Genomic DNA, 20,730 nt, shown 5'->3' on the forward strand with positions numbered 1-20,730 from the left:
GGGTAGGAGGGTATATATACTTCTCAGTGTTACTCAGACCTGGAGATGGGGACTCTATCAGAGAGGGAGCCTGTGGTTTGGCAGGGGCAGATGCAAGATAGTCACTCCGTTTTCTGGAGAGAGGGCCAGTGACAGCCTTGTATTAGGTAGAGAACATTTGTTCTGAGGCTCCATCAACACTTGGGAGGGAAGCATGAAACATCTCTAGCTGATCTTGAAGCTTGTAGGCTCTAAAATTCTGTGGGCTGCCCATGACAGGTCAGGCTGACTTCCTGGCTCCTGATGGATGCTTGGACCATCTCTGGGGGATGAGGCTGGCAGGCACCTGCAAGGTGTGCCAGGCATTCACTAGGGAAGGACAGAGCATGGCCTTGGGAAGTATGGAACTCAGAGTGCCCGGTCCAGGCCTGAGGAGCCCAGGCACCCTCTCAAGGAGCAATGTATGGACTGTAGCAGAAGAGAGCGACACAGGATAGGTAGAGCAGAGGATCTCTGTGCACGCTACAGTGGCTGCAGGGCCACTTCCTGTGGGAGAGCATCTGACTCAGCTGTCATCCTCCCCGAGCTCCTGGCCTTCATGGTTTTCTGAAACTTGCTACCTAGGTGAGTCCATCTTTCCCAGCCTGACTGGCTCATCTTCCTCTGGACAGCAGAGTGGGTGTACCTCTGAGGCTGGGCTGTCCAGCACATTATATAAATACACCTTTTCTGTGCTCGTATAAACACATGTATGTGTGTAGACAGGGATTACACAGACACGTGTGAGTGCAGTCACACAAGGAACACATGACTCCTCCACCTCCCCATCTCAGTGATGGCCACCAGACACCCCTGCTTGCCCACCAGCCATTGCCTGTGGCCTTCTGTCCCCACTGATAAGGGTCTCCTTCCTCTCTCCTTGCTATAGTGTTCCCTGACATCACAGATGCCTCTCATGAAGATTAGATGAGTCTTGAACCACAACTCCCAGCAATCCACTTGGGTTTGTTGGGGCTGAGAAGGAGAAGAGGGACCTTGTGGGAGGAGCCAGGCAGGGGGCTGCAGGCCCCTGCTGAAGGGCCACTGGAGGCAGACTCCAGTGTAGGCAGGGGGCCAGTGTGTTGGCACCCAGGCTTCTTCCTAGACCCTCCTGTGACAGAGGACAGCCAGGCCCTGCTATGACTCTCTCTTATGTTGGTTGTGATGCCTCTGGGCCATGTGTGCTTTTTCCCAAGCAGAGATGAGGTAAAGGTCAAGTCCAAGGCTCTCAACCCGTGGGTTGCAACCCACCATGGGGGGGGGGGTGAGTCCTGCATATACTATATTTACATTACGATTCATAACAGGAGCCAAATTACAGTTATGAAGTAGTCGCAAAATAATCTTATGGTTGTGGGAGTCACAACATGAGCTGTGTTAAAGGGTCACAGCATTAGGAAAGTTGAGAACTGCGGGTCTAAAGAATGCCAGACTATCTGGAAGAGACCTGAGCCTTACCACCTTCCTCCCTTGGTGTCCCTGTGTCCCTCTACAGGAGATTTAAGAACCTGTTTAAGAAGTCCATAGGCGGTGTTTGTTGAAGACCTTGGGGATTTCCAGGAGTATGTGGTCTGACACTGGACAGTGCTCTCATCTGCCCCTTCTTCTGCCTCTCATTGGAACCTCCTACGTTCTTAATAACCAGTCCAGAAATGTTCCCTCTCGGTCCCCTATTAGTTGGCTCTGGCTCTAGGCCCTTCTTCCTGCTTCCTCCTTGGCCTCTTTTGCCCCCGGCCCCCAGCCCACAAGTGAACACCTGCCTGTCTGATGGGCTCCTTTAAGGGACAGCTCTGTGGCTATACTGCCACTGGCCTCCCTGGCTACCTTTTGCCGCTGGGATAAACATTTGGAACCTATGTCCACGTCCAATACTCAAGGAATAGTTGGCCATTCTGTAGGAGTTGACCAGTGACAAGAGTCTGGCCAGCAGGGACACTGGGCAGGCCTGCACCCAACTAGTGCCCTGGGTTCCTGGGATGGTGGCAAGTGAGGGCAAGGTAGGGATCTTCTGTGGACCTTGGCCATTTGTGAAGTGGATCCAAAACAAGAGTCCTTAGGCTATTGACCGCAATGACAGAGTGCAGGTATAGGGCCGTGTGTACCATGTGTGCTCCTTCCAAGAACTGGGATGAGTTTGCCTGTGTTTGTCACCAAACTGACCCTTGGAGGCCAGTGCCACAGTCCATATGTTTCTAGGGACACACTACTGATAATGCCACACTGCCTGGCTAGGTTTCCAAACGGATGCTAGAGGCCTGGGGGTGCTTGTATTTGTCCTCAGATCCGGAAGTGGGGCTTCAGAACCAGTGTTTTGGGGAGAGGGCCCAAGGAGCCAGTGGTCCCTTGGTAAAAGGCAGTGGTTTAGGGGGTGATCACAGCTGTGAGTTGTGGCTCCCGAGATGACCTAGGTTTCCCAAGTGCCACTTGGGCTGGGCAGAGTGAGGTCGGCTGGCCTGGGTTTGTGTAGTGACAGCCTGGGTGACTGACCCAGGCTTGGGTGAGCGTTTCCTCCAGATCTTACTTAACCAACATTACCCTGGACCTGGTGCTGATCCCTGCTTTTCATGGGAGAGAGTTTGCCCCCGGGGTGGGCTCTACTGAGGGACTGGTATCAGGAACAACAGAATGAGGGGCCTACTGAGACCCTGGCTATAGCTTCTCTGATTCTGTAATGGGGAGGATGGTCAGGGAGGCAGTGGGAGGCCATAGCAAAGGTCATCCCTAAGGATGTTTACCTTGGAGCTGGTAGAGGTAGGAGACCTGGGAAGTGCTTTCCAGGGTACCTGGAGGCACCAGGGTTAGAAGTTAGCAGAGCAGGTTTGGACTTTTTAAAGACCACGATGAGGCTGGAATGCGTGTGCTTTGACCCTCCTTCTGGGAGCAGTTGGGGTCCTGCCCATTCTACAGATGCATAAACAGAGACTTTGTAAGGAGTGCCCAGCTTCAGCCATCCCGGCTTCCATCAGCTCAGAACCTCCACCCAGGCTGGGGCTGGGCCTGGAGGCTGCTGCCTGTACAGGAGGCAGTCCAGGAAGGACGCCAGGATGAGATGCAGAGCTGTGACTGACCTTGAATCGCTGGTCAGTTTGGGCCCAGGCTGCGTAGAGAGTCCCTGGGGTGGGGCCAGGCTGCTACATATGCAGGGTCAGCAGAGCCAATGAGTCTGCTCCCAGAGGCTGAGAGGGCAAGGAAGGAGGGGCTTGGCTATAACCTCCCTTCTTCCCCTACTGGCTCAGCGGTGGAGGGACAATGGGGAAACTGATATCTTTAGCAGAGCAGTTCTGGGCTGGGTGGCACACAGCAAACATGCTGAGCCCAGACTAGCTTTCCAGTCTTTGCCCTCAGGAGTGCACAGGGAATCGCCCAGTGGTGCCGCTCCTGCACCAGAGGCACTTGCTCATCATCAGTCCGGGGTTTGGGTTGTAGTCTATTACTCAATCCCTGTGACCTTGAGGAAGCCCCATATTCTCTATGCCTCAGCTTCCTCATCATGAATTGTGGGGTGACTGTGTGGCCATTCAGAGCTGCGGGTAAGGGGAGAGCCAATGAGGCAGGTAGTAGAGGGAGGAAGGACATTCCCAGCATGGCATTTCCAGCCTGGCGTGCACACGGTGCAGGGACTGCCATGGATGGGAAGCAGGCTGTGGATGCTGTCATAGCAGCACTGTGTATGAAGCCCTTCATCTCCAGGACTGCCTTGTACCTCCTGTTATGGAAAGGCATGGAGTCTTTGGGGAGCCCTGGAGATGCCATGGTGACCTCTTTTCTCTTCCCTCCTGCCTGCCCAATTGTCAGATTCTCAGGAAGGAGGAAGACCCCTGAGAAGGGAGTGGAGGTCGAGAGAGGGTCTGAGGGAGCCAGGCTTCTCCTCCTGGGGCCATGATAAACCAGGCATGGCAGAGGCCTGAGGAGCATGGCATGTCTTTCCTCAGGAAGCGAGAGGACGAGGTACAGTGTCCCCTGAGTTGGACCACTGGTGGAGACCCAGGAGTAGGTGGACAGAGCAAGTGTCTGGGAGGACACCAGGGCCATATACCGCCCAAAGCCTCATGCCTCGCTAGACTTACTGAGCTCCTGCTTCTTCAAGTTCTGAGCCCACGCCCCCAGAGGCTCACACTATCCCTTCTGATTTTTCTTCCAGCTGCCATTGGAGGCCACAGGCAAACACCAGGAGCCTGGACTTTAGGAGTCATCGCTGCTCTCACTGTCTCCTGAGACCCTGCCCTGTCCCCACCTTGCCTTCACCCAGACCCTGCCTCCGGCCCACTGCTCTGGACGGCCCTGTTTGCTGCCGGACCCTGGCATGTCAAGGCCTGGCCTGCACTTGCCTGCCCAGCCCGCGGAACCCCAGCGGCCCCGCGAGCTAGGATGAGGGGCCAGGCTGCCGCCCCGGGCCCCATCTGGATCCTTGCTCCACTCCTGCTGCTACTACTGCTGCTGGGGCGCCGGGCACGTGCTGCCTCTGGGGCAGACATAGGGCCTGGGGCGGAGCAGTGCACCACGCTGGTGCAGGGCAAGTTCTTCGGCTACTTCTCGGCAGCTGCTGTGTTCCCAGCCAACGCCTCACGCTGCTCTTGGACCCTTCGCAACCCGGACCCTCGTCGCTACACGCTCTACATGAAGGTGGCCAAGGCACCTGCACCCTGCAGCGGTCCTGGCCGCGTCCGTACCTACCAGTTCGACTCCTTTTTGGAGTCCACGCGGACCTACCTGGGTGTGGAGAGCTTTGACGAAGTTCTGCGACTCTGCGATCCTTCTGCACCCCTTGCCTTCCTGCAGGCCAGCAAGCAGTTTCTACAAATGCAACGCCAACAGCCACCCCAAGATGGTGACCTTGGTCCCCGGGGAGGGTTCCCAAACTCTGGTGACGACTTCTCTGTGGAGTACCTGGTCGTAGGCAATCGCAACCCCAGCCATGCTGCCTGTCAGATGCTGTGCCGCTGGCTGGATGCCTGTCTAGCTGGCAGCCGCAGCTCGCACCCCTGTGGCATCATGCAGACTCCCTGTGCCTGCCTGGGTGGAGATGCTGGAGACCCTGCTTCCAGCCCTTTGGTCCCCCGTGGGGATGTCTGCTTGAGGGACGGCGTAGCAGGTGGCCCTGAGAACTGCCTCACCAGCCTGACCCAGGATCGGGGTGGGCACGGCTCAGCAGGTGAGTGGTGGAAAGGGGACTCTGTACAGTGTGGCAGCAGAGGGAGTGAGGGCATGGGGGAAAGTGTGGTCCCCAAGGCCAGAGTCTAGACAGCATTACCTTTGTCATCTGGGTTGAGAGACCACGCATAGAGTTCAAGTTCACTGACAACTCCCTGTTCCCAGGGTAGGAAGCATGTGAATGAAGGAAGGAAGAAATGATCAGTAACTAGTTACTCCCTCAGTTTAAATCCTCCCACTGCAGGAGGACACTACTTAGCCTCAACATTTCCAACCATCCCAAGGCTGTGGGAGCTAGTGCCCGGGGACTGAAGTGGAGGTCGTTGCTCTCCCAGAGTAGAACATGGGAGCACTATAGACAGTATTCATAGGGCTGTTTCCAGGAGGTAAGGTTTTGGGGTTCAGTGTAGCATGTCCAAGGCAGCTGCCGCTGAGGTGTGGTAATAAAAGCAGGGGCAAAAGTGCCATCCTGGTCTTGTGGCTACAGGAAGGCGGATGACATCCCGAACCCAACAGTATATAACCATCTCAGGCAGAACCAGGGTGTCAAGGACATCCAGAAGCCATTGCTGAAGGAGCCACTATTCTAATTCAAAGCTAGAGAGGGCCCAAGGGCTGGAGACCTGAGGACAGGGGCCCTTGGGGAAGAATGACAGGACCCGGCCTGATGGGGATAGGTGTGGTTGACAGGTAGTCATGGAGCTATGGTGTCTTTGTGAGTGTCCTGCCCACTACTGAGGTAGGGTGGGCCCTGCCTGCTGTTACCTGAGAGAAAGGGAGGTAGGAGCCTCCAAGCTTTGAGCTGGAGACCCGCAAGGGGACTTTGAGGTATGAGAAGTCAAGACTGTTCCCCACCTGGTGTGCAGGGTCAAGGCAAGGCCTAACTGAGAGGACTTGATGCCAGGAGGGCCAGAGTGGGGTGGTGATGCCCTTGGAGTATTTCTGAGACCATGAGGTCATGCAGGCTGCAAAGGAATTTTCCAACCCTGAGCACATTCTGGTCAAAACCCTGTGGCAAGCCTTGGGTCAGGACCTGTGTGAAACTGAGGCTGAGCTGACCTCTCCAGGGTCCGCAGAAGGCATCCTGCACACATCGTTGTTGTGGGAAGGGGGGGAGGAGGACCAACCTTCCTGCTGAGTAAGCTGGAGGTCATTGTGACCTTGACAAGGGCAGGTTTCATTGTGTGGCCGGAATGGGAGTGGGCTCAAGGGGAACCCTGGAAGAATGGAGTTCTCACTGGAGGAACTGGGTGGGAGGACAGGGCCAGCTGTCACAAGCGGAACTGGCCACGTACCCTGCTCTACCACGCCCCATCATTTAACTGCCCTGGGCCTTGGTTAAGTCAGCTGCAAAACGCTTCCCGGGGTTGCACCATCACCTTGGTTCTATCTGTCTCTGGCTGGGGCCACAATCATCCCCTTTGGGCAGGAGCCTGTCCTCTGTGGTATATTAGGGCAGCTACTATGCCAGGGAGCTTCTGAAAGCTGCTCCAAGCACCTTGGCACAGCTGCCAGCAGCTAAGACCTTTGGGACTGGTGTGATAGATGCTGGGGGCACCAAAGGAGGTGCTTGTGTGCTGTGATGCTGGAGGAAGTATCGACCTGCATTTATCTCCATTTCCTGAGGACCTACTATGTGAGGGCCTTGTTGTGGAGTGGCCAGGCCTCTCTGTGGAGTGTTTGTATGACCTTGAGAACAGGAGGACTTTGGGGCTTAGTGGCAAGGAGTGATGTGTCTGGGCTCCTCATAGGAGCCAGGAGAGGGAGGTGGCTGATGTCGGTCTGGTCAGGGTGCAATGGGAAGGGGGAGGGAAGAGGAGGGCCTTTAATACTGCAGATGGACTGTGGATGAAAGGGTGCCGGTGTGGAGGAAGGAGGAGCAAGTGTGGCTTCCAGGATCCTGTCAGGAATGAGGACATCCATGTGGGACAAAGGGAGCAAGACTGCAAGATGCAGCTTGAGGGTGATTCTGGGGTCAGGGTAGGACTGGACGCTGAGATGCTTGTGACATAGGTCATGGAGTATGTGAGCACAGCCTGGTGAAAGAGGACAGACCCAGACTGAAGCAGTGGCCTTGGAACCCCACTTTGGAGCCTTGGGACTGACTCTGGCCCACCTGTGTTGCTAGGCCAGCCCCTCAGCTCTCCTCTCTGGAGGCCTGAGAATGCCTTCTTCTGTCTCTGTGAGGATAAGAAGTGGGATGGAGCCGCCAATGATGAAGAATCAGTGTCCTTGTTTATAGCTCAGCACACTCCTGGGGCCTAGGAGTAGAGGCAGACAGCCAGGGGTGTATGCAAGTTGAGCTTGTGCAGTTTGGGCTATGAGTATGGATTCCAACAATGTCGGCTAGTGGTACTCAGAGGCAAGCAAGAGGTGTATGTGCATGAGTGTACATGTTTGTATTATACACGTGTGTGTACAGGTACAAGTTTGTATACACACATGAACATGTATGCATATGTATACGGTAGATGCACCCGTGTATGTATACATGTGTGGAGTGTTTTGCACACATGAACTCAAATGTGGACATGTATGACACATGGAAACCTATTGGGCATACTGATTATTGTGTTTGCAATTTTTTGCATATGTGTATGCACTCTTGTGTATGTATTTGTCAGCGTTGTGTGAGCCCACACATGCCCTTCTTTATTGCAAGGCAGACCTCTGTATGAATGGGTGCATGTAAACATGTAGCACATAGTGGTCATGCTTCAACCCATGCAAAAAAATTGTATGTGTACACGTATGAACACAAGTGTTCATGCAGCACATTGTGGCTGTGTGGCTGTGGATATATATATGTGTGTGTGTGTGTATGTGTGTATGTGTGTGTGTGTATGTGTGTGTGTGTGTATGTGTGTGTGTGTGTCCGCAGTATTGTGCATTGAGCATGTATGTTCGTGTGTGTGTGTGGTGAATGTGTGCTTGTGTATCCAGGGTAACCCCCATCTGTTTGATTTGCATAGACTGCTGGTCTGTTTGGAGAGCACAGAGACCAGACCCCAGCATATGAGGCAGGGAGCGTTCCTGTGTAGGGTAGACCATGGCCACCCATGATCAGATCAGGGAACTGTGCCCTGTGCCCGGAAGACTCTGCCACTTCCTGGCTGTGGGAGGGGAAGGAGGCCAGTAGTAACAGCAGTAGATGGTTGGTCACTGAGTGTTCTGGAAGGGTCACATATGGATGAGTCCCCCCTTCACATGGCCATGAGTCAGGCCCCAGCCGAGGCCCGTCCCTGCCTTGCTCACACCTTCACAGCATCTGTGCTTTCCCGGGATGCTCTCCCTAGACCCTCCTAAACAAGGATCTTTCCTGGAGCCCTGCTTATGTGTGTCCAGTGAGACACTTAACCCCCTTTTCCCTCTCAGACAAGTATCACTTCCAAACATGCCATGTAACTCCCCCAGTGGGCCTCTTGCTCACTATCTGCCTGTGTTAAGATGTGACCCCAACAGATGATGGGCATGTGCCCCATTCTCTGACACTTCCTTAGTGTGGAGGGCAGAACCAGGCCCCAAACGGGCCCTCAGTACATGCTTGTGAAATCAGGCCCAGCGCTATCAGGGTGGGTCAGGTCCCACAGCAGGGATGGACTAACAGCAGACAAGTGGGTGGCGTCATGTGCACTGAGCTCTGCTTTGGGCGGTGGCAGTGGCTAAGGATGCACACGAGATGGGTAGCCCTTCAGCAGAGAGGAATTTGTGCCAGGATGTGCAGCGGATGCCCTGTTCTTACCTACTCTGTGCTCCAGGCCTTCACCCTCCTTGTCTTTGGGAGCAGGCAAGCCTGGACACCCATCCCCTCCTAAGACAGGCAGTGTGTAGCTCAACCGGGGAGCCAGCAGGCAGCCCACTGAGCATGTGGCCCATTTTCAGTCCTGCCCTTCCACCAGGAGTGTCCAAACGCCACATGGTCGTGTCACGCGTTGGATTCCGTAAGCACTCCTCGGGCTAGGGCAACTGTCCCTGCTGCCTAGTCTCTCTGAGGCTGCCAGACTCTGGCACCCACCCTTATCTCGCACAATCTTCAGCTCCCTGTCTCTCTGTTTCCTCCTTCATCTCTCTCCCATCTCTGCCTCTGGTGAGATGGACCATTTCTCTCAAGGGTTGCTTTAAATATTCATGTTTTAATTAAAGAATATTACAGAAGTAACGTGTAAGATAATGAAAAAAAGCAACATTCTGGGTGTGGGAGCCTGTGCGTTCCTGTGAGTATGTGTACCTGTGTGTCTCTTTGTGTCTCTATGTGTCGTGTGTGGTTCCTATATCCTGTGAACACCTATAAGTATGACTCATAAACCCTTGTATGTCCCTGTGAATGTGGCCCTGTGAGCGAGTCCCTGTGGGTGTGTCTCCATGAGTCCCTGTGAGTGTGCCCTATGAGCCCTTGTGAGAGTATCCCTATGAATGTGTCTCTGTAAGCATGAGCCCCTGTCTCTGTGTGTGCCTGTGTGAGGCCCTGTGAGTCTCTGTGAGGGTGTTCTCATGAGTCCCTGTGAATATGTCCTGTGTGTGTTTCCTGTGTGTCCCTGTGTGTCTTCAATCATCTTTGTATGTTCCTGTGTGAATATACCCATGAGTTCCCATGTGTTTTCATAAGTGTGTTCCGTATTTCCCTGTGAGTGTCCTTGAGCATATGTCTCTATGAATGTGTACCTGTGAGTGTATCTCTGTGTCCCTGTGTGTATTGATATGTGTATTTGGGCATACATGTTCATCCCACTTTAAATGTAGTGTTAAATGTGTTTGTGTGCGCATGCGTGGGGTAGAAGGCTGGATTGAATATGCATGTCAGGGTGTGTTCACATGCTACACTTGTCTGGGGGCCTGGGGTGCTTGGGGGCTCATGACTTTCCCATAGACTAGAGCTGGTCCCCTCATTGTGTGTGCAGCCCTGATCCTACTTGGCCAGTAATCCCCCAATCTCTATGAGGCTCAATCCCCGCAAGACACCCAAGAGGAGGGGGAGCATTATATGGAAGTAGGGGCTGGGCTTGGAGAGAACCCCTAGTTGTGGTTTGGGATGCAGTGGAGTTGTGGGATGATAGGGAGGCACCAGGGTCCACCATGGAGATTCTGATGCCGTCTTGGCAGTGTAATTGGCTCTGTTTGTGTGTGTGTGTGTGTGTGTGTGTGTGTGTGTGTTTATTTATACATTTTAGAGAAATCCAGAAAACTGGCTTCAGTGCGCATCACAGACAATACTTCTAGAAGTAAAGAACAAGACAAGGCCCTGTGGAAACGCTGGATGTGACACCGTCATCCACAGGGAAATTCCCATGTGCCTTAGCTCTTACTGTGTCACCTGCCTCAGCTCAGTGCCAGATCTGCAAGAAGTCCTTGTGACCTAACTGGGTCATGCTTCCCACGCTGAAGGAAGGGTCAGCAGCCTCTCTGATAACTGAGGACAGAGGCCACTTGTCTAAAGTCTCCAGCAAGGACTAAACATTTTGGGCCTTTATATAAGATACCTTCTCAGGACAGGAAACATCCAGCAGCAAGAATTCCCTACAGATGTGGCTTGCTTGATCTTCAAGTGCCTTGGTTTCCCCGCTGAGAACTGGGGTTAGGATAGTACTCATTGGTAGAGCCTGCCAGAGGCCTAAAGGAGGCTGTGCAGCCATGGGATCAGGAGGTCAGTGCTCCACAGAGGACAGTGAACTTGGCCACTCCGGCTGTCTTGGGATCCGACTGCCCTTTTGTGGCCCTGATGGTTGCTGGCAGCCTGCAGATGGTGGCTGAGTCAGGGCCTGCCGGGTGAAGGAAGGGCTGTGGAGGAACTGTGGACAGGTTCCTCAGCATCCCCTGCTCTGCACTTGGTGTCTTCCTTGTTGCTGGTTTAGGAGGTCTAGACCCAGCTGTTGGTACCAGTGCCTAAGAACTTCATGATAGTCTTGCTCCCGCTGGGTCACTGGAGAGGCAGGGGCCTTGCTAGCCGCCTGGGCAGGGACTGTCCCTGAACCTGCCATGAGAATCTGGAAAGCTGAGTGGCACTGTAGATGAACCAATCTGCTGCTCAACCTGCTGGAGTAGGGGTCCATCTGCTGGAAGAAGATGGAAGTGCATGCTTCCCTTCCTCCAAAGGAGATTCCTGGGACTCCGGAGAAACTGGCTGGGGGAAGGGATCTCCTTCCTTCCCCCATTTCAGACCACTTGGGGTGCAGGATCAGGGGAACCCACCACCCTCAAACCAGGACATTAGGGTGGGAAGGGTACCGGAGCCTCCTCACTGCACACCCTCCCTCCTGGGTGGCCAGCCTGCCTGGCCAATAATTGGCTCTATTCATGCCTGTAATGAGATGGAAATGAGGCCGCCAGACAGAGGAGCATTGAGCAGGGGAGAATGACAGCTTCTTTCCGGGCCTGGAGGGGCAGCCCACCCCGGAGCCCTGCCTGCTCCTTCGCTGCCCCCTTGTGCCCACACAGCCCCGACACACCTCTGTGTCCCCCGGTGCCCCTCACTTCGGCCCCAGGACTTCTTTCATAATGCTCCCTCTGGCATGAATGCTTTCAGTCTGGGCAAACATTTATCGTGTCAGCTGTGTGTGAGGACACACATTAAAAATGAAAATGATAATAAAAACAGCAGTTACCATTTTCTGAACATTCATTAGTGGAAGGAGTGTGGCCAGCACTGGGGAATCAGTCTGTGACTGAGATCAGGGCCCAGTTTGTGATGGAGGATCGGGGATCAGATGCCTAGGATCCTAGGTCTGTGATAACAATCAGGGATCAGTGTCACCGAGGTCAGATATTGGCCTGTGACCAGGGCGAGGAATCAGTATATGTCTAGGATCAGGGATTAGTATACCACCAGAATGAGGACTCAATATATGAATAGGATTAGGAATCCGCATGTGGCCTGGATGAGGGTTCGGTGGGACCAGAGTCAGGGCTGGGCTAGAGGAGGGCATCCATCCTCTCCCCCAGCTTCTGATATGCCCCACCTCTTCCCTCCCCTCCCCCTCCCACATCTTCACCACCTGGGTCACCAAGGTAACCAGCCCCGAAATAGTGGGTGTTTTGGCAGCTGAGGCCTAACCTGGGTCTATCCTGAAAGGCTGTGTGCTGCAGCAGTTGCCATGGGAACTGAGTGGCATCCTCCGATTAGCCCAGCTTGGACACCCTCTCTCCCACCCACTGCCAGTTTTCACATCACTCAGGCTTCCTTGTGGGGGCTGGGCTGGAGCAGTGAGGGGGGCACAGGAAGGATCCAGAACCCTGACCCCACCCTGGGCCAGAATCAAAGACTCCCTGGCTCCTTTGTCTGGAATCATGAGACAGGAATGGCTGAGGCAGGTGAGATTCCTGAGGCCAGAAAGCTGGGCCCTGGTCGGTCCTGGCAGGTGGCCTTCCTGGGGCTGGTGGGTGGGGCAGAGATCTGGAATCCTATTTGGTTCAAGACCTGGAGTCTGACCTGGTTGAGAGCTGCTCTTGCTTGTCCTGAGTTAGAGCATGTGACCGGCGGCCTCAGAGCAGCCACCTGGGCCCCGTCTGTGGACAGCTGCTGCCCTGTCCTACCTATGATGCACGTGAGGCTGTGCTGGAGACGCTCTGCCCTCTCGTTCTCAACATTGTCTTGGTGGGGGTGTCGCTGCTTACCTTTTCCCGTACCCTTGCTATGCCCTTGCCCCCACCCTTGGGGCTCTGCTGGTGAAGAGAAGAGGGCATTGAGACAGGATCCTCCGTGCTTAAAACCATTACTCAGATCTTGAAACCCTGACTCCCTACCTCGACACCTCGGAAGAGGCAGGCTTTTGGGTTTCTACAACAAGCACAGGGGCATGGAAGATAGTTCTTCTGGGAACCCAGCGCCCCCTGCTGGTGCAGTCAAGCAGAGGCAAGGGGAGAGGCAGGCTCTGGCTGTGGTTCTTTCCAAACCCTGGAAGTTGACTGTCCTTGAGATGATAAGGCCGAGGTCCTCGGAGCTAACAGGTGGGACTGCTCACCCTCTGAGATCTATCCCCTCTGAGTTCTCACCTCAAGAGATGGGGCATCTTCCTTCCTATCACTACCTAAGCCAGGTGTAGCCATGAGTGTCCTGGACTTATTTATCCTCGCCTTGCTTAGTAGGTGGGCAGATCTGTCTAAGGAAGGTTTCTGGATCTATGTGTTTCTGAATGGTTGCCCACACTGGTCTCCAGGCCTCACACTGTAGGGAGCATGGGGTGGGCAGGAGCTGATTGTCTACTCAGCAAGGCAGCCCGGAACAGCAGTGTGTATTTGTCCCAGACCTACCAAGGACCCTCTGGCTCAGAGCTGACACAAGCTCTCTAGAAGGAGCCCGGACCTAGGGGCAAAGCTTCCCATGGCCTTGCCCTGCCTTGCTGTCTTCCCATCCAGACCTGACCTCTGCTTACTCTTTCAAAGACCATAACCACCTCTTCTGGTCTCCGCTGGACCCCAAAGATGGCAGGACCCCGAGTTTCACCCTTGTTCCCCCAGGTGGCTGGAAACTGTGGTCCTTGTGGGGTGAATGTACGCGGGACTGCGGTGGAGGTCTGCAAACTCGTACCCGTACCTGCTTGCCCACCCCTGGCGTGGAAGGCGGAGGCTGTGAGGGCGTTCTGGAGGAAGGGCGACTGTGCAACCGCAAGGCCTGTGGCCGTGAGTGGGCAGGGCATGGGTGGGGCTGACGTGGTGGGCGGGACCAAGCCTGGAAGGGCCAGGGCAGCTAGGCTAGGGCTTCAGTGGGAAGAAGGTGGGCGGGCTTTGAAGAGCTGACAGTGGTTGGGGCCCTGGTTGCTTAGAGGCGGAGATTTGACCCAGGAGGAAGCAGGATACCTGAGCTAGGTAGGACTAAATTAGGCTTCCTTATCAGATGGGGGTTGGGATTCTTGAGGTTGCCCCGCAAGCAAGCTGCAGCCAAGCCAGTCAGCTCCAGCAGGATAAGCCTCCGGGATGTATTTCTCTAATAAGGCTTTCTAATGACCTCATGCATTTTTTAGCTGCTTCCATAAAGTTAAATCAAGTTCTAATGAGACTGTCACTCTTCAGGTTTTGTTTTGGTTCATTGGATGCACTTTCCTGAGGAGACAGCTCTTCTCAGGAGCCTGGGGAGGCCCATACATATCTCACAGGGAGGAAGGGATGGGATGTTGGGTAGGAGGAGGCAGGAGACACAAGGGGTTGTCCTGCAGTTAATTACCTTCCAGCGGTCCTGGAGGGACTTCACAGAGGGACCCATAGTGAGCTGAAGAGAGTTGGTGCCATGGGTGGGGTCCCCCACTTGTCCGTTGGAGTTAAATTGCTCTGGTGACAGTAGCTGGCCACCTGTGGCCAAGGGTAGAGGGAATCACACAGGGATGCTGACCTGAACCCACCCCACAGCCACTGGGCGCACCAGCTCAAGGAGTCAGTCTCTGCGGTCCACGGATGCTCGGCGGCGTGAAGAGTTCGGAGATGAGCTGCAGCAGTTTGGGTTCCCATCCCCCCAGACTGGTGAGCTGGCAGGATGGGTAGGACTGGCCTACACACAGCCCTAGGCGGGGAGAGGGGGAGACAGCTGGCTTCTGGGGCCAGGTTAGTAATGGCTACTAGTTGCCAATTATAATTCTAATAGCTTATTGCTCATCTCATCTAGTTGGTGCCAGACTCCTGTTCCAGGCAGACTGGCTTAGGGGAGCTGATAGGAGAATAGAAGCCAGACCCAGACCCTGGGGCTTCCAGCCATTGGGGAAAATAGGCTATCATGAGACACGGGCCCCAGCCCGTGGCCTGTTACCCCACAGCAAGGTCCTGCCTCCCCAGTGGGCCTCCAAATCTGGCGCTGCCTTATGGGAGGGGGCATGGCAGGCCCATGATGCTGCAGGGCTGGACCCACAGGTGACCCAGCAGCCGAAGAGTGGTCCCCATGGAGCGTGTGCTCCAGCACCTGCGGCGAGGGCTGGCAGACCCGCACCCGCTTCTGCGTGTCATCCTCCTACAGCACTCAGTGCAGTGGGCCTCTGAGGGAGCAGCGGCTCTGCAACAACTCTGCCGTCTGTCCAGGTGGGTGGAGCCGAGCACGGGGCGGGGCTTGGGGTGGCAGGGTGGAGCCTCTGGGCTGGGGAACAGCCCTATGGCTTCCCATTTCTCTCCACAGTGCACGGGGCTTGGGATGAGTGGTCACCGTGGAGCCTCTGTTCCAGTACCTGTGGCCGTGGCTTCCGTGACCGCACACGCACCTGCAGGCCCCCGCAGTTTGGAGGCAACCCCTGTGAGGGTCCCGAGAAGCAAACGAAGTTCTGCAACATTGCCTTGTGCCCTGGTAGGTGAGAGGGAGTGCGTGGCTGGGGTTGGGGATGGGCCCAGCAGGCACTGGCCCATCCAGGGACCCAGCTTGACCCACCTCAGGTTTACCTCAGGGTGCTGAGGGGTTAAAAATTCAGACTATGCTACGTTGAGGTGGGACCTTGTGGCATTCCTTCCGCAATCCCAGGTGGGTTGTTGCGTGATGCCCCTGGGATGTTTTTGTGTGTCCCAGGCCAGGCCTTGGGGTGCTGGATATTCACACCAGCTTCCTGTTCCCTTCTTCCCCCGGGCCGGGCAGTGGACGGAAACTGGAATGAATGGTCTAGCTGGAGCACCTGCTCCGCCAGTTGCTCCCAAGGCCGCCAGCAGCGGACTCGAGAGTGCAATGGTCCTTCCTATGGAGGCGCTGAGTGCCAGGGCCACTGGGTGGAAACTCGAGACTGCTTCCTGCAGCAGTGCCCAGGTCAGGATGCCCTCTCGGGGCTCAGGGAAAGGGTAGGGCCCACTGGGGAGGTATGGCTGCGGAGGTGGGTATAAGGTGAAAACAGGGGCATTAGGATGCGGGTTAGGGTATTAGGAGGGAAGTACAGAGTGGTGGAGGTGGGCATGTGGTACAGGGTAGTATGGTGCTCAGGTCAGGGTGCTGGCTAGGGTGTCGGAGTCAAAGTACAGGATGGAAATGGTAGGGTAGTGCAGTTCAGAGTGGTGGGGTTGGCTGAAGGGTTAGTCAGGTTCAGGATGGAGCAGTGGAGTCGTGGTCAGGTGGCAGGGTTCAGCTGCACGTGCCACCTGACTTTTTGAGTCAAGCTGGTTTCAGACCTCTCCTTCACTGATCTAAGTTTTATGTCTCCTCATGGTCCTGCCCCAGCACTCCTGGGTCTTTTTTCCTTGTCTCATCTGAGTACTGTTTCTTTATGTCCCCCCGGCCCCTGACCCCACTTCCCTACTGATCCTGGGTCCCACCTCCGCTTCCTGTTACCTGTGACCTGTCTTTGGCCACCCTTCCAGTGGACGGCAAGTGGCAGGCCTGGGCGTCGTGGGGCAGCTGCAGCGTCACATGTGGGGGTGGCAGCCAGCGACGGGAGCGCGTCTGCTCTGGGCCTTTCTTCGGGGGAGCGGCCTGCCAGGGCCCCCAGGATGAGTACCGACAGTGTGGTGCCCAACGATGTCCTGGTGAGAGCCTTCCCACTGCATACTAGCTCAGAGGGACCCGGGACAACTGACTGTCACGGCCCTTCATCCCAAACCCTGTTCGCCTCACTGTCTGGCCCCTCACAGAGCCCCATGAAATTTGTGATGAAGACAACTTTGGGGCCGTGGTCTGGAAGGAGACTCCAGCTGGGGAGGTGGCTGCAGTCCGGTGTCCCCGCAATGCCACAGGTAAAAATGGTGGTCCAAGAGGCCCTGCTCATGCAGCTCTTGGGTGTGCTCATGCCAGATGGCACCAGATGGGACATCATGGCAGCCATTGTGTCTTGAGTTCACAAGGGTCAGGGCACATGCCATGGTCTCTGCTTGAGAGGTCCCTTTGAGTATAGACAGCTCTGTGAACCTGATGCCATTGCCTCTGTACTGGTAGGAAGCAGGCATAGGGCAATCAGCATACCTACTGTGGGCTTGCATTCTATAGGAGAGAAGTTGCCTTTGAACATCGGTAGTTAATAGTCCCATGTCATCCCTGGAGACTGATGGGGTACTTTCAAAGGGTATGAAAAGCGGGGTGGACTCCGTGGGGAAGAGACCTGCCCACCCACAGGCATTGGTCTTCTTCACTTGGTTTGAAAGAGTGTGAGTAGTTTTCATATCTGGGAGGTCGCAGGGAAGAAGGTTGGGAACCTAGTTCAAACCCCAGCTGTGCCCTTGTTTGCTATATTGCTTTTGAGAAGTGACTTAGTTTTCTCTGAGCTTCAATTTTCTCGTCCATGAAATGAGACTTCAGGTGATCCTTCACATTGGGCTGCTGTGGGCAGTGGGTGAAGTGACCAAATGCGTGCAGGGGAGGTGATAGGCGCTGAATATTAAAAGTCATGCTTGCTGTCCCTATCCTTGGGACACTGTCTTGTGTCCTTGGTTACACTGTCTTTCTGGTACATTGCAAACCCCCAGAAACAGGGAAAGATAGCTCCCATCCCTCACGGTATCCTTCCCTGGTCTTTCTCTACCTCCATAGTCACTGGCTTTCCCTTGTTGTTGCTCCCACCTAAGTTCAGACTTCGGCATCAGCCACTCTCTGGTTCCTGTCTGGTGATAGGGCTGGAACCATTCCATGTAGCTGTCACCATGTATTTATTTACTCTGCTGTCCCTGCTCAGAAATCTTTCTGGGGGTCCTCTGAGAGTGAGCTTGTGTTTCAGGCTGTTGATTTTTGATAGCAAGTGGCCCCAGGAGGCTGCACCAGTGTCCAGAGGCCAGCAAGGTCCCTGAAGCCTTGTGAATGTGCCAGGACATGGCAAGGGGCTAGAGAACAGCTGTCCCAAAGTCTCTAGATTGCAAGACTCCAAGAGAAGCTCTGGCTGAACCCAGAAGCCACTGCTTAGCTTAGGATCCCACCTCCACCCAGCAAAGTTCCTTAAGCTCTGGTGCCTGCCGCTCCAGGTCTCCAGCACCTAGAGTAGGACTGAAGTATGTGGCACATAGGCGTGCCCCGAGGTCCCTAGGCTCCCAAACAGAGCACTCCTGTCTGAGAGTTGTGGGTGGGACCCCAGAGCTCCTTGGTGAGCAGTCATACGAGGGGTAGAGTTTCCCCAGGCCTCATCCTGCGCCGCTGTGAGCTGGACGAGGAAGGCATCGCCTACTGGGAACCTCCCACCTACATCCGCTGCGTCTCTATCGACTACCGGAACATCCAAATGATGGTGAGGCCGGCCCCAGGGGCTCCGGGAAACGTCCCCGCTCTTTGAACGTGAGGTTAGGGCTGTGGGGGACCCCAGGCATCAGAGCCCCTGGCCCCCACCTGACTGTGACCTGCAGCAGTGACAGCACCCAGTCCTCTCCATCTCCCTAGACCCGAGAGCACCTGGCCAAGGCTCAGCGTGGGTTGCCAGGGGAGGGAGTCTCGGAGGTCATCCAGACCCTGCTGGAGATCTCGCAGGATGGCACCAGCTACAGCGGCGACCTGCTCTCCACCATCGATGTCCTGAGGAACATGACAGAGATATTCCGCCGGGCCTACTACAGCCCTACACCTGGAGATGTGCAGGTGACTCCGAGGGGCAGCCCCAGGGGAGAAAACTTGAGGAAATATCAGAAGAACCAACCCACATCCCAGTCAGACTAAGTCCCAGTGTTGAGTGTGGACGGGGCTGTGCCCCCACCATGATAGTGAGCTTTAAACATGGTTAGTTACATGCTGAATCCTGGTGTGGTCATAGGATGATATCTGATCTAGATAATATACTGAGTCCCAATCCAGTTTGCATACTGAGTCCTTGATCCTCGTCATAATAACCTCTGACCCTGATGATAGCCTGAACCCTATCCCTGGTCAAAGACTGAGCCTTGACTCAGACCATACTAGGATTAAGTCATCATCCTGGATCCTGCTCACACACTGAGCCCTGTTCCGCTCACACACTGAGCCCTGGCCTTGGTCACATATAAGTCCAGACCCTGATCACATACTGAGCCTTGATCTGATTCTGGCTATGCTCTGTGCTCTGATTCTCGTCCTACACAGCTTGGATCCTGGTCACTGACTGAGTCCTGATGTTGGTCATTCACTGAGCCCTGGTTCTAGTCTAAACTGAGCCCTTATCCTAGGCCTAGGCTGAGCTATGATCTTCATCACACACTAATGCCTTGTTCCCTTCCCCTGGCCCTTCCTATTTCTAGAACTTTGTCCAGATCATCAGCAACCTGCTGGCGGAGGAGAATCGGGACAAGTGGGAGGAGGCGCAGTTGGTATGTGTGGAGGTCTGGAGCCCCTGTGTTAGTCACAGGATCAGGATAGGGGCATGCAGCTCTAGGCCTCCTACATCCCAGGCCAGCCATGGTAGGGCCTGGCTTTGTTAGGCTTTGTTTCTCCACCCATGAAAGGACAGTGGCTATTTCCTGGGGCTGAATGAGGAGAGCCGGAACCTTTTTTAATGTCACTGAGTATGTCCAGAGGAGGGGGTGTGGTGACTCTCCCCAACTGCTCTCTTCCTTCCAGCTGACCTCAAACCTCTTACCACACTAACCCCAGGGCAGTAACCCTCATGGTGGATATTTGGACGCCTATGGTGTGCCCAGCAGCAGCTCTGGGCCTCTGAGCTTGTGGGTAAAATGCAAATGGGCACTCAGAGGTCAGCAGTCTGCTACCCCGCTCTGCAAGGGAATGACCCATAGGGCCTAGAAAAAAAGACTGCAGAGGAGGGGAGGAGGCGGGGGACAAGGGAGGGCACAGACAACTCCCCCAGCTTGAGCTCCTCCACCTTTCCCTACCCCAGATGGGTCCCAACGCCAAGGAGCTCTTCCGGCTGGTGGAGGACTTTGTGGACGTCATCGGTTTCCGCATGAAGGACTTGAGGGATGCCTACCAGGTGACCGACAATCTGGGTAAGCCCCTCCATGGCCTGGCCCTGTGCTTCCGGGTTCCTGCTTTATTTTTCTCATCTATAAGGAACCAATGGCCCCACCCTTCTGCAGCCTCTGATTGGCATTACTTATTAGCCTGAGGCTTAGGTCAAGTTCAGAGAGTTCCTATCAGGAGCCCTTTGGGACCTGGAGATCTCATGCCAGGGACCCATGCAGAAGTCCAGCCACCCCTGGGACTGAGGATCACTTTATCCTGCTGCCCCAAAGCCACCTCCACAGCTGCTGTTTTACTGCCCTCCAGTCTATAGAACCTAGGTGCAGTGGGGCAGGGGACTGGCATTTGCCTGGTTGCAGTTTCCTCCTTCCTGTATTGTAAGATTGAAGCTGTAGACTCGTCAGTGGGCCTGAGAATAACTGGTAGCTGTCTTCAAAAATACACGCCAATGCTGAGATGACCCCTCTCTAGGTGCCAGCTCTGCATCCCCCTGAGGATGTGATCCAGCTTCTCACTCTGAGTCTTCATCTGGTTTTACTCTTTGGCCAGCTCTGTCCCCAACTCATTCACTAGTGCCCACTCTTCCAGCATGAGACTGCTGTGCTCTGGCCTTGGAGTCCCCACTCTGTCCTAGACTGACGCCTGTCTCCTCTCTAATTCCCTCCTCTCCCTCCACCAGGTCAGACTGGCCCTTTGCACTTCAGGCTGACTTTACCCTTCTTCGTCACTGGGCCTCTTGCTTACCTGACCCTCCAGCCTAGGCCCCAGGCTCCATCGGCCTTCAGTGCCATGCCTTCCCCCAAGCTCCCAAA

At 55.0% G+C, this 20,730-nt stretch overlaps 1 protein-coding gene across 3 annotated transcripts in view; it reads left to right on the plus strand.

Annotated features, from left to right (window-relative positions):
• The first annotated feature begins 4,386 nt into the window (after positions 1–4,386).
• The window catches only part of Adgrb1 (adhesion G protein-coupled receptor B1), a 57,425-nt gene continuing 41,081 nt past the window's right edge, over positions 4,387–20,730 (plus strand). For 2 of the 3 annotated variants that reach the window (XM_038342795.1, XM_042055688.1), the window contains exons 1-12: positions 4,387–5,170; positions 13,621–13,782; positions 14,506–14,616; positions 15,001–15,165; positions 15,260–15,424; positions 15,674–15,871; positions 16,417–16,581; positions 16,687–16,788; positions 18,157–18,263; positions 18,413–18,607; positions 19,240–19,308; positions 19,836–19,944. In XM_038342795.1, the coding sequence (XP_038198723.1) occupies positions 4,387–5,170; positions 13,621–13,782; positions 14,506–14,616; positions 15,001–15,165; positions 15,260–15,424; positions 15,674–15,871; positions 16,417–16,581; positions 16,687–16,788; positions 18,157–18,263; positions 18,413–18,607; positions 19,240–19,308; positions 19,836–19,944 (2,332 nt within the window). The remainder of the gene's footprint in view (positions 5,171–13,620; positions 13,783–14,505; positions 14,617–15,000; positions 15,166–15,259; positions 15,425–15,673; positions 15,872–16,416; positions 16,582–16,686; positions 16,789–18,156; positions 18,264–18,412; positions 18,608–19,239; positions 19,309–19,835; positions 19,945–20,730) is intronic. The other variant, XM_042055689.1, reaches the window with a different exon arrangement.

This window comes from Arvicola amphibius, chromosome 9 (genome assembly GCF_903992535.2).
Source record: "Arvicola amphibius chromosome 9, mArvAmp1.2, whole genome shotgun sequence".
Lineage (NCBI taxonomy): Eukaryota > Metazoa > Chordata > Mammalia > Rodentia > Cricetidae > Arvicola > Arvicola amphibius.